This window comes from Dermacentor andersoni, chromosome 1, assembly GCF_023375885.2.
Source record: "Dermacentor andersoni chromosome 1, qqDerAnde1_hic_scaffold, whole genome shotgun sequence".
Lineage (NCBI taxonomy): Eukaryota > Metazoa > Arthropoda > Arachnida > Ixodida > Ixodidae > Dermacentor > Dermacentor andersoni.
The window spans coordinates 182,198,135-182,215,045 of record NC_092814.1 but is presented as its reverse complement, the minus strand read 5'-3'; the positions used below and the strand labels follow the sequence as shown (position 1 = coordinate 182,215,045).

Sequence of the window (16,911 nt, the reverse complement as noted above, 5' to 3'; positions counted from 1 at the left end):
CCTTGAAACGAGGAGAAAGACTGGGTTACTGGACCCATGGCGACATAATTTTCGAAGCATCAGTTGCGCTTACCACCGCGTTTAATCGGTGCTCTCACCTCGAAACCCGTCCAAAGTATGCTGGCCCAAGTGTGGTCTATTGTTTGGTCAAATCAACTGTTGTGTGCCTGAAAATCTGGTGCGTATTTTCTCGTTAAATTTTGTTCCACTGTCTAGCACCTATATAGGTTGAGACGAGATTTTTCTTGGGATGGTTATTTGTCGAGTGTTTGCTTAGTAAAAGGTTCTGCTTTGCGTCTTTCGTTGTAAAGAAATAAATAGCATTACCCTGTTCTCTAAACGCCGAAGTTGTCGCCTTTCCTTGAGATTTACATGAACTATTTTGTGAGATTGTGTGGTGCGACGTCCTTACGCTGTTGAAACGTGCCTATTGAGTTCTTGCCGAACTTTTGGCCATAACAATGGGCCAGCATGGCCTCAAATATGGTCGGGGTCCCTGGCTCACCAGTCCATCGCTGGGCACAAGATGGGACGAATTTTTTTCACACAGAAAAGCAGTCGCTGCAGACCCTAGACGCTTGCTTGAGCACTTGCACATGTTTGCAGGGGCGAAAGGCATCGTATTTTTTCCCAAAAGATGCCCCCAGACACGACGAATTGCAGTCAGAAGGACGGCTTGGTTGCCTTCACGCATTTGCAGGGCGAACGGTTTCCTCGTGTCCCTGAAACTGACCTGAGACGCGACCAGTCGTCCTTGAGGTCGCAGGTTGTTGGGCACAATGTCGATAAATTACTCGACGCCTTTGTTCGCTGCGGCATTAGCGTCTGTCTGCTGCTTGCTTAAGCGGTGAGCCGCGTGGTGGTTCGGTGCGTTACCTGACTGACATAACACAGACTTGACTCTTTCACACACTTGAATTCCTTCCCTCAACTGTGGCATGTGTTTGCCACGCCAACGATGTGCGCATATTCCAAAACTCCCGCAGCAGGTGCAACCAAAGTGAGCCAACTAAAGCCACCGCTTGCCTATCACATGAGGGCCTATTTCCCATCATCCCAGTCCTTTAATTTTTTTTACTAGGCTTCAAAATTGTCATGCGACGCTCCCTCTTAGTATTTTACTTTATGTGTACAACTGACCAACAGGATGCTTTAAATGGTCCGTGGGGCGAACGAGCGGCGGAAGGAGGACGAGAACAGAGAGGACCCATGCATTGAGGAATGAACGGGAAAGGAAGTATGCTACTGTTTCTTTGAAGGAGCTTGAGTTTAAAAAAAACAGTGTTGGCTGACGCCAAGATGCAGGTGTGCCTCATACAAACCAAAATAAACTCTCTAAAGCAGTGAAACGCAACACTGAGGCATTGTGTGCTGGTTGAGAGTATGTCAAGATAGTTGAGATTGATTTACTAGCTGTTGGGAGAGAATCTCACTTGCGATAAAGTTTGGGCCTCATACCAATGAACTTGCTGTCAGTTGGTAGAAATAGCTCTTATTCGAAAATATTTGCTTCTGTATGCATCTTTTTATTTGTATTTGAATATGTCCGACTCGATTTGCAATGGGCTTTTCGACTATTCTTCCGAAGATATTTTCTTTGCTATGAATTTTACTAACGCGTCCCTTTTGCTTTATTTTTTTGAATAAAATAAATGCTACTTCTTACTGTTCAAACTCTATTAAGTCCTTTTTTAATTTTGAACATGCTTACTAGAGAGTGACAGCATCAGGCGACGTGGTGTCAGCCTGTCTTGACATAAAACAAAGTTCTGTGTCACTCGGGGAATTTTGCAAAGACACTAGGGGAAAACGTGGAAAACTCAGAGAATTTGGAAATGTCAAATTTGTAGACGCCCTGGTCTCCATTGGCAGTGATGCTCATCTCCTGGTGGTATGATAAAAGGACGGTTAATTTCTTCTATATCCTCCAATGTTGAACCGATGTGAGAAATTCTTCTGGTAAAATGCGTGAATGGCTCTTTACAGCTTCCAGTGTACAGCCAAAATTTGCAATGGGGACTGATGAAGTCACGCTAACGGGAATAATGTATTGGCATGTCACCATCTTGCGACTCTGAAAACAATGCCTTGTACATAAGTTATAAAGCAGAGTGAGCACTTGCACAGTTGCAACCATTGAGATGAAAAAATTGCAGCCATAACTGCAATACTGGCTGTTTTACAGGCTACCATAAGATGCGAGACTTTAGATTTAGAGTTCGTTAAGTGAAAACGTGGGGGAAAGAAAGCATTCTTTGGTGCTAGATACCCATTTTAGTTTTCTGTAACGAGCTCACAAATTTCACCCAGAGGTAGCAAATGGAAATGAAACAAATTTTGCAGGCTCTAACCTCATGAAAGTATTTCCAAGTGCATTTCAAATGTTTTTCTTCAGCCACAAAATTTCATGCATAAGAGGGTTAATATAAATATGAAAGGGAAAATTTTCATCCACCTGAATTTAGCACAAAGCTGCAACAAAAACTCTTGTGCGTTTTTTATTATATTCTTTCAGAGAAACCCATGTGGGTTTCTTTTGTAGCTTTGTGCTTCAATCAAGTGGATGAGTGTTCCCTTTCGTGACACTTCCACCGCCTTGCGGAATTCCGCAGAACTGATTTGCCATATTCATTGGCCCTGTGCTTTGACACCTTTGTCCATTTTTCTTGCTAAAAAATCAGGTGCTTGTTAGATTTATACTTCGTTTTAATGTCATTTCCATGCTAGTTTTCTACTTTGTTCACATAGAAAGTGGGTAGTATGCGTTTGATTCGGGGTCGTGTTAGAAAATCGGCGAAGTACTGCTCAATAAATCAGGTAATATGTTTTGACATTTTGTTTCTGCATCTTGTTTAATTTGACTTGCTGGCTTATTCAGTCAATTTCATCGGTCCCGTTAGGGTCAGAATAATGGAAGTCGGCTAATTTTTATTCCAATAAAAGGGAACGCTTGTGTTACGCGTTGGAGATGGCTCCAGCTCTATGGTGATGTACTAGTGACAGCGAATTGACGCTAAAATAAAAGGTTCCTAAAGTCATTACTGATGGTGGCAAGCACTTTTATAAAGCATGAAAGGGAAAATCGTCATCCACCCAAATGCAGCAAGAAGCTACAAAGGAAAACCACAATGGGTTTCTTGGAAAGCTGTGTAGTTGAGGAAAAATTCGTCCTATCCAGAATTGGAACCCGGGACCAGCACCTTTCCTTGGCAGTCACTCTACCATCTGAGCTAACCAAGAGGCTGGCAGATGGCAGCACGAGGGCAATTTCATCGACAACTCGAAGCACAGTAGTAAAGGCAAGGTGCAGAAGACCAGGACTCAAGAAGAACACAAACGACAGCTCTTCTTCTTGAGTCCTGGTCTTCTGCGCCTTGCCTTTACTACTTCAAGCACGAACCAACTAGCCCAAGCAAGAGTTTTACTTATCAAAGCACAGGGACACTGAAAGAATATTCTTTCATATAAAACATATACACATTTATTTTTGCTAGTGTATGAGTTGCACCTAAGAAAGTTGGGCCCATTAAGAGAGAAAGGGAGGCCTCTACACAAGAATATGGTATAGTATCACTGAGAGTAGTAATACAAAGTTTTTCTGTGAAGTAGTTTCATGGCTGTAGGCTCATTTCTTCTGTCAGTTTCTACACAGCTAACTTTACATGGTAAAGACCCATCTTGCGTTTTCTGTGCTCTCAAATTAAGGGTTGTAAAAGTCTGCGTGTCCCGAATATGAATTGGTGTAGAGATCAGAATTTGCAGCCATCTTTTCCCAGGGATTACAGGAACTGGTGGAAAGGAAGAAAGAATGGTGATAACACTGTTCTTGTTCATGCTTGCTGCCAGTGTTCGCTTGCCATGGCTTTGTTGTCAGCTGCCCTATTATCAAATTGGCAGTCCAGCACAAGCTGCACCGATAGCTGGCAACTGGAATCGAGATTAAGTGAGCTTACTTTTAACATATGTGTGAGAGTAACAGATTCTGGTCTATAGAGCAGGGACTATATTCTTACTCCAGTGTGCGCAGTGCCTAACTGGAGTGATTGGTATTCTTTGCACTGGCTTAAAGGGACTGTAAAGAGAGGAATAAGTTGGAACTGTAACTAATTGCCAGAAAAGCTTTTACCGTGAAAGGAGGCTTGATAATGGAGAAAGTTGCAAAAAATAAAAGATGCGTTGCAACACTGCTCACCATGATGTCATGGATCATGTCATGGATGTCATGGAAGTACCTTGAAATCCATGACATAACGATGCTGGGGTTTGGGTGCAAAATTAGACAAATGGAAGTTTGGCCTTCGTTTTCTATTCTAGCAATCAACCCCTTAACAGTGAAATTAAGGAAAATAGTTTTGGAAGAACATTTTATCAGTCTAAACTGATATATTGCAGTGTTTCTCTTTATAGTGTCCCTGCTGACTGAAAGCGACATCCCAGAAAGTGGTTGATTTAGATTACGACTTCACTATGAAAAATAAAGTCTAGTGGCTGCTTCAAAGGAGCAGAGAATCTAGGTGGGCTACTTTGTGCTAACTTTTATGCAAGCTAAGTCTCACCAAGTAGATGATAACAAGGACGATAGACAGGTGCTGACCAGTGTTCATTTTTCGCAACACAGAATTGAGTAGAATGGGATCGATGTCTTTTTATTGCAGAGTTTTTTCCCGCTGCCGTCATCATGCTGTCCTGCTATTCAGGACACACGCATAGCTTGTGTATGGTTCTTATTGTGATAGGAGGTTTGCTAAACCATAAAAGACCCAAAAACAAAAGATGGGTGGCACTGTTGCCGTGAAGTTTCCACACTATCTCGCTATGAGATCATGGGATTTTAACGCCAGCTGCTTGCACATAGTTAATTGCTAGGTAGCGAGGCACTGGAAGTGGTAAGGGAATACATCTACTTAGGACAGGTAGTGACTGCTGATCCGGATCATGAGAGTGAAATAATCAGAAGAATAAGAATGGGCTGGGGTGTGTTTGGCAGGCATTCGCAGATCATGAACAGCAGGTTGCCATTATCCCTCAAGAGAAAAGTTTATAACAGCTGTGTCTTACCAGTACTCACGTACGGGGCAGAAACCTGGAGGCTTATGAAAAGGGTTCTACTTAAATTGAGGACGTTGCAACGAGCTATGGAAAGAAGAATGATAGGTGTAACGTTACGGGATAAGAAAAGAGCAGATTGGGTGAGGGAACAAACACGCGTTAATGACATCTTAGTTGAAATCAAGAAAAAGAAATGGGCATGGGCAGGACATGTAATGAGGAGGGAAGATAACTGATGGTCATTAAGGGCTACGGACTGGATTCCGAGGGAAGGGAAGCATAGCAGGGGGCGACAGAAAGTTAGGTGGGCAGATGAGATTAGGAAGTTTGGAGGGTCAACGTGGCCACAATTAGTACATGACCGGGGCAGTTGGAGAAGTATGGGAGAGGCCTTTGCCCTGCAGTGGGCGTAACCAGGCTGATGATGATGATGATGAATTGCTTAGTAGTAAAAATGAAATAAATTGTATGGTACAGGAGCCAAGCTTGGCAAGAAACTTGCCAAGTTTCAAGAATTATCGCACCAAAATGATTCAAATAATTATATAAAAATAACTACTTGGAAATCCATGACATCATACTGGTGTACTGGTACTGGGACTTCGGTACGAAATTTAAAGATGGTTGTTTGGTCTTCATTTTTACTTCCGATAGTTTTTGATGAGTACTGTATGTGTCTAAACAGATTTAATATTTCTCTTTAGTGTCCTTTAATGGGACACTAAAGACACTGATTTAAAAAGACACCCTGACGAGGCCACATAGCAAATTTCGGGTTATACGCTGGAAGTTGTGCACTCTAGGGAGTGTTCTACCACAATAATTTTTCAAATAGGTTCTTTACTAGCAGAGATGATCGCATCGCTAAATCTAGTGATGAAGTTAAAAGGGTCATGCAAGACATGTCCCAGTGAAAAGCGGCATGAGAAGAAGGAGTAAAAGTCGATTCAATGAAAGATGCAGCCGATATGCTTGGGAAGCTTGTGGCCTGTTACACGCAATGCCTCATAACTTCACCAGATAACTGCAAGGATGCCAACATTATAATAATCCACAAGAAAGGAGACGTTTAGGGATTGAGCTATAGGCTTGCTAGCTTGCTTTCAATGTTCTAGAAAATATTTGCCAAGGTAACTTCTTCACTTCAAGATATTTCGCGATTGTGCGCCACAATGCCCGCTGTTAAAATTGTGATTCGTGTTGTTTGTTTGAGGCATGAAAGAGTGACCACCGCCTTCGCAACTTTCGTTGAGTTGCCTGCCCACGGAGGAAGAGGAGTTTATTTCCTTTCTCCGTGGTCTAACCACGACCTGGGTCTAACCAAGGCCAGTACCTGGGCTGTCTTAGCTTTGGGGGACGGGTGCCTAATACAGATGCCCTCGGTACGGTGATGCTAGTGCCAATGCGCACCTTCAGTACCGTACGTTCAGTTACTACCTTGGCCATTGGCCGGTCACCTTGGCTGTTTGCTATCACTGGAACGTGCTTTTACGAACAATTCTAGCATAAGAAATTTTTTAGAATAGGTGTAATAATGCCATAATATATCCTTCAGTTTTAGAAGGGCCCATATTCACAAAACAATCATGTAAGTGCCGTCCCCAAGGGGCCATCTTTGGGGCGGTCATAACAACTGTGGTCATACCTTTTGACAGACGGCATAGACCATATGACTTTCGCAGTCGCAGCTCTTTCCTTCTAACCACTGGTGCACTCGGATGCATATACTTTACTGCGATTTAGCCTTTTTCTTCAATTGCTTTAAGTATGCGGTTACCTTAATGTTATGCATGTGGCATCTGCTACACCTGTGGTCATTCGATCGTGAAGCAAGGTATCCTGAAATGAGACTTTTATAGTTTTGCAGCTAAAAATTTTTTTGTGTGTGTGTGAATTGAAGAATTATAGGCTCAGTAACCTGCTTTCAGTATTGTATTACATATTAACGAAGATAACTTCCAATAGAATCGGGGCAACATTTCAATCAACCAAGAGAACAAGCTGGCTTCAGGAAGGTATATTTTACAATGAATCACATCCATGTCATCACTCAGGTAATTTAGAAAGCATAGTACAATCAAACTCTCTGTATGGCTTTCATAGATTATTTAAAGGCGTCTGATTCAGTAGGGATAGCGCCAGTCATAGAGGCATTGCATAATCAAGGAGTACATGAGGCACGCATGAATATCTTGGAAACTATTTACAAAGATTCCATAGCTACCTTGGTTCTGGTCAAAAAAAAAAAGAAAGAGAAATTAAATTATGGGGTTTTACGTGCCAAAACCACTTTCTGATTATGAGGCACGCCGTAGTGGAGGACTCCGGAAATTTGGACTACGTGGGGTTCTTTAACATGCACCTAAATCTAAGTACACGGGTGTTTTCGCATTACGCCCCCATCGAAATGCGGCTGCCGTGGCCGGGATTCGATCCCGCGGCCTCGTGCTCAGCAGCCTAACCGTAGCCACTGAGCAACCAAGGCGGGTTTAAAAAAAAAAAAAAAAAAAAAAAAAAAAAAAAAAAAAGTTGCCTATCAAGTAGGGGTAAGGCAAGGAGACATATGTCCACTGCATGCTTAGTAGTGTTTGAGCTTTTAGACTGGGAAGGCTTCGGAGTAAGGATCTATGGTGGATATCTCGAGAACCTTTGGTTTGCAGATGGCATTGTTCAGCAACACTGGGGATGAATTGCAACAATCGATTGAGGACCTTAACTGAGAAAGTGTAAGAATGGGGTTGCAGATTAATATGCTGAAGACAAACGTAATGTTCAATAGCCTGTTCATAAGAGTGGCTTATTGGGATAGTTAGTACATGGTTATACTAGGAGACGGGAAGGTGGCCGGCCACCTTCCAGCCACCTTCCTCTAGTGCATTGTCTCTGTCTGCCTCTCGATTTTTTCCTTTTTCAAGTTTGCTGGCATTCTCCTAGTATAATCAATAGCCTAGCAAGGGAACAAGAATACAGGATTGCCAGTCAGCCTCTAGAGTCTGTGCAGGAGGCCGTTTATCTAAGTCAATTACTCGCAGGGGACCATGATCAACGAAGAAAATATGCAGAAGAATAAAAATCGGTTGGAGTCCATACGGCAGGCATGACCAAATCCTGACTGGAAGCTTACCATTGTTGTTGAAGAGAAAAGTGTACAATCATTGGATTCTGCAGGTGCTAACATATGGGGCAGCAACATGGAGGTTAACAAAGAAACTTGAGAACACGTTAAGGACCGTGGAAAGAGTGATGGAATGAAAACTGTTAAGTGTAGCATTAAAGGGACCCTCAAGCACTTTTCAAAACACTGTTCTTCTGTTGCATGTTGCATAGACTGAAGGTTGGGGATGTTTCTAGCCTAGGTAAAAGCTGCAATATCAAAATATTTAATATTTAATATGTGAACGAATCACTACATTGCTGCCGATGATGGAACTCGCTGCTCCGTGATTGGTTAAAAACTAAGTTGTGGACAACTATTGCATTGCAGCAAAAACATAACGAATTAAGAATTAATTTTATTTTTGTCTGCTGTAATCTTTATGTTGATGCAAACAGATAGGGCCATAATAGAAATCGCTGCAACCACAAAGCTGGTAGGGGCACTGGCTGTTATTTGGCCTCTGGTATGGTGGCATACCTCTGGTCTCTGAGCACAAAACTTCTCCTCTTGGTTTTGTACGCCCGTGAGCAGCCTTGTCGCTTCGCAGCGTTGTTTTGCATGTTCTCGTGGTGCAGGTTTCTCAGCTCAGTGCATCGTTGCCACACTCTTTCTGTTGTTTGCAATGCTATGCTGAACTAAAGCTGAACTGAAGAGACGTTGCGCAGCCCCAGGTTGCTTGACTAGTGTCATCAGCACACCAGAGTAACTGGAATCCGTGAAAGAACATGTAGGCAACCAGGGAGTGCGAACTTCCACTACATAGACGCTTTGGCCTCATACCATTGACATTGACGGGTTACGTCAGTGGGTCAAAGAAATGGGGACAGAAGACTGTGCAAAATTTGAGTGGAGGGCATGCAGTTTTTTGTTCTTGTATTTTGAAATTTCTTGGCTGAATAACTTCGGACTGCATACTCCTATTGCTGCTGATCTTGTTACATTTATCTCTCCAACCGTCAATCTACGCAACCTGCGACTGAAAAATGGTGGCTTGAAAAGTGTTTCGTAGGTGAATTTTTGCGTAAATAGTCCATTGCTTATAAAGCTACCAGCCTTCTACATTGGCACTATTATAACGAAGAAATGTCTTCGCAAATTACACATTTTTGCGCGTATACAAGGCATTACACTTTTAGCTTAACTTTTCGCATGACAGAGCTGGGGTCAAAGAATGCTTACGCATTAAAAAGGAATGCGTATCGTACACACGCTGCAATCAAGAACTGTTTCACCCGTGTGCTTGTATTGTCGTTCAAACACTAGCCATGATATCGGAGTTCCGGGCATCTCCTACGTGCCTCTACACGCACAGAGTGCCCCTTTAAGAGACGGGAAGAGAGTGATGGTGGATCAGAGAAAACGGGAATAGCCAATATTCTAGTTCACATTGAAGAGGCAACTACTGCATCAAGTTTGATGAGTTTTGTTGTATTTAACCCTTTCAGGGTCTATTTCTTTTATTGCAGATTACAATTTTTCTGCGGGACCTATTTTGAAAAAAATTTACTGTAATTTTTTTAGGGTGACCATAAAGTGAAGAGAAAATATTTTGCATTGGTATATATGCACTCGTCATTCATGAATAAAAACAATAAAAAAAGGAAATAAACTTATCAGAATTAAAAATTTGATGCGTTGTTATAGTTCAAAGCTTAGAATATGCGCACACGAGAATATTTTGCAAATTTCAAATGTTCCTGCTCTTACACTAACATTTATGTTCATAGCCTAATCGAACTGCATAGGTGAGCGCACCCAAGAAGACTTTGTGGTTGTGTGCCCGTCAAAAAAGCAATACGTGTGACAAACTTCCGCTAATCTTCATCTTATCGCCAACCAGAGGCAATTAGATATCGCGAATCTCCCTAAAAAAAAAGAAAAAGAAATGCATGTATGGCGGCATCCTTCCTATGCTCACCCCTGTGAGTGCTAAATGAGCGAGAAACAGGCCGCCGCCCTTTGAGCAATTAGTAACGAGATAGCCACCAGTTTTGCGAGTACAAGAAGCCAAACTGCTTGCGGAACAAATCCCAAACCGCCGCGCGCGCGCACGTTCCAATGCGCGAGCGGTAGTATACAGACACACTGGAGCAAACTAGCTCTAAAACAAACCATGCAACGAAAACTGAGAGAGGGAGGCGCAAGAAAAAAATTCCCTGTATTCCCACATAGTGGCAGCACACGCCAGGAAAGAAAAAATTTGGAAATTAGCGTGCTTTTTAAAAGTACAGACGGTGCCGTAAATATACGGCATCAACCATTTTGGACTTGTTCGCGGCGCCGTATATTTACGTCATTGACCCTGAAAGGGTTAAAAGAAAAAGTTAAAATATAGTGACTGTTGGTTGCACATTTTCAATTTAGGTCACCAATGTATTAATAAAAATTGGCCAAGATTGCATATTTTCAGGAAATTATCAAGTTCACAACTCTGACTCGATAATGAAAATTTCACAATTCTGTCAATTGCACCTAATGGAGTGTCTAAACTGTACAAGATTGATGTATTATACATGGTTCTCAAATAAACCACTATTATGTGAGTAGAACCATTGCAATACCTTTTGTCAAGCTAAAGCTTCCTCATAAGAGAAAAAATTGGGGCTGTGCAGGCCATGTAATGCATAGGGCAAGAGTACATAATGGGTGCCAAGGGAAGGGAAGCGCAGTCGAGGAAAGCAGAAAAATTAGGTGGGGTGATGAAATTATCAAATTTGCAGGCACAAGTTGGAATCGGCTAGTGCAAGGCAGGGGTAATTGGAAATCGCTGGGAAAAGCCTTCGTCCTGCAGTGGACATAACTAGACTGATGATGATGACTAGCAGAGATGGAAATATTTGAAGTGTCGTAACACCCATGATTTGAAGAGGTGAGCATCACTGCCAACATAGAGACTCTCTCCACTTGACCCATCTAGCCTTTACAAGTGAAATTCCTTTCCTGCATTCTCCCATACCGGAACCAGAGGATAGCATCACGTATGCATCACAGGCCTCACCTTGTTTCTTCCTTCGTTTTTGCTGCTCTGTGCACTTCCGGTAACGCGCAAACTGTGCATGAGAACACCTGCGTTGTTGTCTGGCTGCTTTTACACCACGTTGAAAGGGATCCATCAGTGTGTGCATGTTTCAAGATAGTTTCGTTTTCTGTGTGCACGACTGCACGATGTGGGAAGCAGATGAAACAAAATGTGTCCCTTTTACTGCAGCACAGATTAAAACAGATTTGCAGACATTTGGTTTGTAGGTTTTATCATTTCTTGTAAACTTGGTATCGTCTAGTGGAGTGACAGATCAAACAAATAACTGCTGTAGCACTGAATAATTCTGGAAGTCATGTGTCACGGTGAGTGACGTTTCAGCAATGCGAATTACATAGGCAAACTTGTGCGTTTGACCCCGACTATCCGGCTGGGAGCGGGGCTCCCTCAAGAAGGGCATGTAGCATTTGGTTTGCAATTTCAGCTGGTTTTGTGGTGTGCAGTGGCATAATACATTACAGATACAATCATTGGCGCACATTGTATACACTGCGCTTGTCTGTTCAAATTTGCCAAAGCTGGTGAAGGGCCATTTAAGGCAACAAAAGTAAAGAGCTGACATAGTCAAATTCTTACCGGTAAGTAAACCACAAGAGTTCCACAAGTGCTGACGAGTATTGTTGCCATGAGCAAAAATACCTTGCAGTGTGAATATTGCATTTATTCTTCAATTCTGTGTGTTGTCTTTCTCTTTATGTTTTACTACTTGAATGCTTGTACTGGAAACATGGCTTCACTGAGCGCCACATTTCTGGAAAAGTTGGTACAATTTTTGTCATTTCCTGCGGTATGGAAAGAGTACAAAACTTAGTGCAGCATTGTAGTCATAATTTTACATAGGTCGGATGCCTGAACTTCATATTACTTCTGTACTGGAAAGCTTTTCTACTGCTGTAGAAAACCCTGTAGTCTCCAGCACCAATTTCCTCTGCTGGTAATGTGTTGTCTCATGTTTGGCAAAAGTGCCTGACATGGGAGTGTTGCACATTATGACTCAGCCAAGTAGTGGCTACATTATTTTGCCAGTGGTTGGAACCTGCTCCATTGATCATTAATGCAGAAATATGGGCTAGTTGGTCATAAGGCCTGGCATACATTTTGGCAGCGCAATAGACTGGACAAGGTACACACACAAACAAAACACGTGCCAAGCCTCAATTGAGATAATCAAATTCATAGACAGTGACACTGAGGGTGCGCTCATACATTTCTTTCAGCATTCGTTGCGAAGGTCTCTGAGGATTTCCCCTTTTGTCTTGGTCAGCAAAAGTGTGCAAAAGACACTTGCTGAATGCTGGAGAGCATAGGCCTCGGTGACCATCATTGAAATGTCCCCCTGCATTCTTCGCGTCAAATGCTGTGTGGAGATTTTGCAATCTTTCATTAATGCACCTTCCTATCTGCCCAATGTAGTATCTCTCACAGGACAGCGGTATCCTTTACATAACACCTGTCCTGCATGCTACAAAGTGTGTTTTGAGATTCTTGTTGCTGGCAAGGCTTCTCTTGCTCCTGTTTACCATGAGGCAAATCCTTTCTAACTTGTGAGGGGTGGAGAATACTACGGAGACTCCACATTTGGCTGCTGTCATTTTGAGGCAGTTGGAGAACCTATATATATGGGATGGGTACGGACATTTCGGTGTACCTTGTGCAAACCCACCATTCTTGACATCCCGCAGAAGACCCTCTGCCACACAATCTAAAAGTTATTTTTATGATAGTCCGCGCTTTTAACCCTTTGAGGGTCGATTTTTTTTGCCATATGCGACCGCCCAGGGTCGATGTTTTTTATTGCAGATTCCGATTCTTCTTGGGGACTTATTTAGAAAAAAAAAAAAAATTCCGTAATTTTTCTAGGGTGACTGTAAAGTGAGAAAAAAATATTTTGCATTGGTATATATGCACTCGTCATTCATGAATAAAAACAATAAAAAAAGGAAATAAACTTATCAGAATTAAAAATTTGGTGCATTTTTATGCACATAGTTCAAGGCTTTGAAAATCTGCACACAAGAATGTTTCGCAAGCTTCAAATGTTCCTGCTCTTACACTTACGTCCATAGCGTAATCGAACTGCATAGGTGCGCGCACTCAAGAAAACTGTTTGGGTTGTGTGCCCATCAAAAAAAGCAACACCTTGTGACAAACTTCCGCTAATCTTCATCTTATCGCCAACCGCTAGGGCAATTAGTTTTCGCGAGCCTTAAAAAAAAGAAAAGAAATGGAAACGCATGCACGGCGGCATGCTTCCTATGCACACCCCTGTGAGCACTAAACAAGCGAGAAAGAAGCGGTCGCCCTTTGAGCGATTAGGAACGAGATAGCCATCAGTTTCGCGAGCGCATAAAGCCGAAACCGCCCACGAAACAACATCCAAACGGCCGCCCGCCCACGCGCATGCCAATGTGCGAGCGGTCGTATATAGACGCGTGGGAGCAAACTAGCGCTAAAACAAACCATGCAACGAAAACCGAGAGAGGGAGGCGCGTGAAAAAAATTCCCTGTATCCCCACATAGTGGCAGCACATGACAGAAAAGAAAAAGTGAGGAAATTGGCGCGCTTTTTAAACGTACAGACGGTGCCATAAATATATGGCATCGACCATTTTCGGACTTGTTCGCGGCGCCGTATATTTACGTCATTGACCGTCAAAGGGTTAAGACGGTCCACCTGATATTGCAAACTCCGTTCGATTAGGTGCTTGCAAGACTTTGCAGGAACATGTCTCATGCAGTTGAGAGCAATTCCATTTTAATCAATTTTGAATGAGCCAAATCAAATTTCAAAAATTTTTTTAGACCCATGTCATGTAGCTCCTCCATGCATGGGTGTCATGAAGTGGTAAGACACATCAAGGAACAGCAGGGTGTCATCTTCCGGCAATTCATGGGTGAAATTAAGGCCCTTCGAAAAAGCATGAAAGACGTCCAGCACAGCATTAACCACATTATCCCTTAACTGATGATCTACCGGCGTTGCTACAACAAGATAATCATCAACATATCCAATAACCTTGTAAACTTTCATTCCTTGAAGGCACATGTCGATATGCTTGTCACATTGAGCTAAAAAATGTTTTGCTTAAAACTGGTGCAATACACGGTCCTCCAATACACACCCCTTCCTCTTAGATAAAGTACAGACCAATAAAACCAATAAATGACAACCATAAAAATCTTTCTGTAGATTGTGATGAGCTGTGAAAATCAAACAGATTCGAATCCTCAATGGGGAGTCCCTAGCAGCTTTGAGCAGTTCCAGCTGAGGAACAGAAAAGATTTTTGGCATGGATTGAAAACAAACAGAGGCTCTGTAGCCCTTTATTCATTACGAAAAGAAGTTAACTTATTGGGCTGCTAAGTACGAGGTTGCGGGATCGAATCCCAGCCACGGCAGCTGCATTTCAATGGGTGCGAAAAGTGAAAACGCCCGTGTACTTAGATTTAGGTGCACGTTAAAGAACCCCAGGTGGTCCAAATTTTCGGAGTCTTTCAATATGGCGGTCCTCATAATCAGATAGTGGTTCTGGCACGTAAAACCCCATAATTTAATTTTTTAAGAACTTAACTTCATTAGAATTTTGAGCGATACATGGGTCGTCAATTTGCAATTTGGAGAAATGCAAAGGAGCAACCAGCTTTATGAATTTAATGCCTTGACCCTCGGACCATGTGCAAGCTTGTTTTCTAATTCTTTGTTTTTATTTGTTTAGCTTTAATAAACACATTTATTTACTGACTTATTTAGAGGCACATGCATTCCCAAGATTGTAATTGGCTCATACCAACTGAGGTCCCTAGCATAAAGCCACATTTTTGTGACATGAGGGATAGGATGCCAATGTACCATATTTGTGTAACTTGTGCGATTGACAAAAAAGGGACTCCATATTTCAGTATGAACATATGAAGCTGCCCAAATCAGAGAATCGTTCTGAAGTATGCTTTTATAGTTACTTTTAGTTGCAATTAGTATTTCATACTGAACTACTTGGGATGAAAATTTTTTTTAAATTTGTAATAATGAATCAAATAATGCCTTTTTAATTTGGTGCTCAAAACAGTCTGTATTCACAAGTATGAATACTTTTTAAATAATTTTCAAATAGTTGACCTCTGCTAGTGTGCCTAATCAAACGTAAAACTGGAGCAAAATTGTGGTAAATTTAATCCAAGCGGCCGTAGTAGCAGACACAAAATGTGAGAAGTTGCGCATTAGAGCATGATAAACATCACTCAGGGAGCCAGACTTTTTATTCTGGGTATGTCTATTTCTGTTCATTTTATTGTAGTAGGTTGATTCTTAGATGAGGAAATGAAGTTGAAAGTTTCATTATTTGAATTTTGCCCCAAAACCACAGAGCTGTTACCTCATTGTGACATCACCGATTTTAATTATTTTTATTAACTTGAGTCGTTTTCCTTTGGAACCACACGAAGTGACAATGCTCATAACTTCGTCCAGAAAGCCGAGGAAGCTTGAGAGCTCACATGAAAGCACTTCTGCAGCCATCAGAGCTCCAATGCCCGCCGGTACAACAGTGGCCAAAGGTACATACACTATGAACCCGGCGACTATGTGTGGGTGTGGATACCTGTCCGCCACCGTGGACTCTCAGAAAAACTATTCCGACAGTATTTTGGCCCATACAAGGTTTTTCGCCCCCTCACTGACGTGAACTACAAGGTCGTGTAGCTCAAAGTGTAGGTCCTAGATCGAAGCAATGGCAATAGCGAGCTGAAATTGTCCACATTGTATGGATGAAGCTGTAGTACGCTTGTGAGTGAAGTGTTACTTTTTAATTTATTTTTCCTCATTTCCCTGTGCTGCAGCTATTTTTCTATTCTTTCCCCTCGGTAGAATGCTAGGTACCCAAACAAACTGCCTATTTGTTCCGAATGCTTCATTTGAACCCTTGATAAACAACTCTTTATAAATGTGCTATGTTATCACACAAGCTTGCTAATATTATGAATCCTAGGATATGAACATAATTTTATTTTAATGGAGAATATTACCAATGTTTATTCAAAAGGTATTTAATATTCTATTTGCATCTGGCACTATTCATGTTTGATTTAGTCTTAAAAATTACTGTTTGCACACCCCTAAGAACTAGTATAGGAGAACAAAACATTAATCTGCCATCTTGCTACTCCTCTTGGAGCTCCTACTGACCCAGTCATGCTTCAGAGCCTGACATAAGTGCTCTTGTGTCACACAGGTCATTTGCTTTCGTGGAGTTCAAAAATGAAGCGGATGCTGATCGCAACTTCAAGCGCCTGCAAAAGGCCAGCCTGCGAGGCCATCCTCTGAGAGTGGGCTACCGTGGTGCCAAACGTGCTGACCTGCCTTCTAACTGGCGAGAGGTTCAGAACGAGCTTTGTGTGTATGGCCTGCCCCAAGGATTATCACAGCATCGGGTGGCCAGGCTCTTTCCCACTGCCACCAACGTTTCCACCATGGCTTTGTAAGTGAAAACAGTGTTGCTATCATCTAAACTTGTTGAAGTGGTGGATGAGGTTGACTGTGAGTGCAGCCTGGCTTCACAGGATGGGCAATGGTTTTTTGCATATTTTCAACACTTGTATAATTTGTGTTACTCTGCTGTTGTTGGTGTGGGTATTGTACACATCAGGCTTTTTGCCAAGTGAAGTTGGA

General features: G+C 42.2%; 1 protein-coding gene across 1 annotated transcript in view; it reads left to right on the top strand.

Moving 5' to 3' along the window:
- The window catches only part of LOC126547253 (uncharacterized), a 70,903-nt gene that overhangs the window by 39,600 nt on the left and 14,392 nt on the right, over nt 1–16,911 (top strand). The window contains exon 8 of the mRNA XM_050195207.3: nt 16,475–16,720. Coding sequence (XP_050051164.1) covers nt 16,475–16,720 — 246 coding nt within the window. The remainder of the gene's footprint in view (nt 1–16,474; nt 16,721–16,911) is intronic.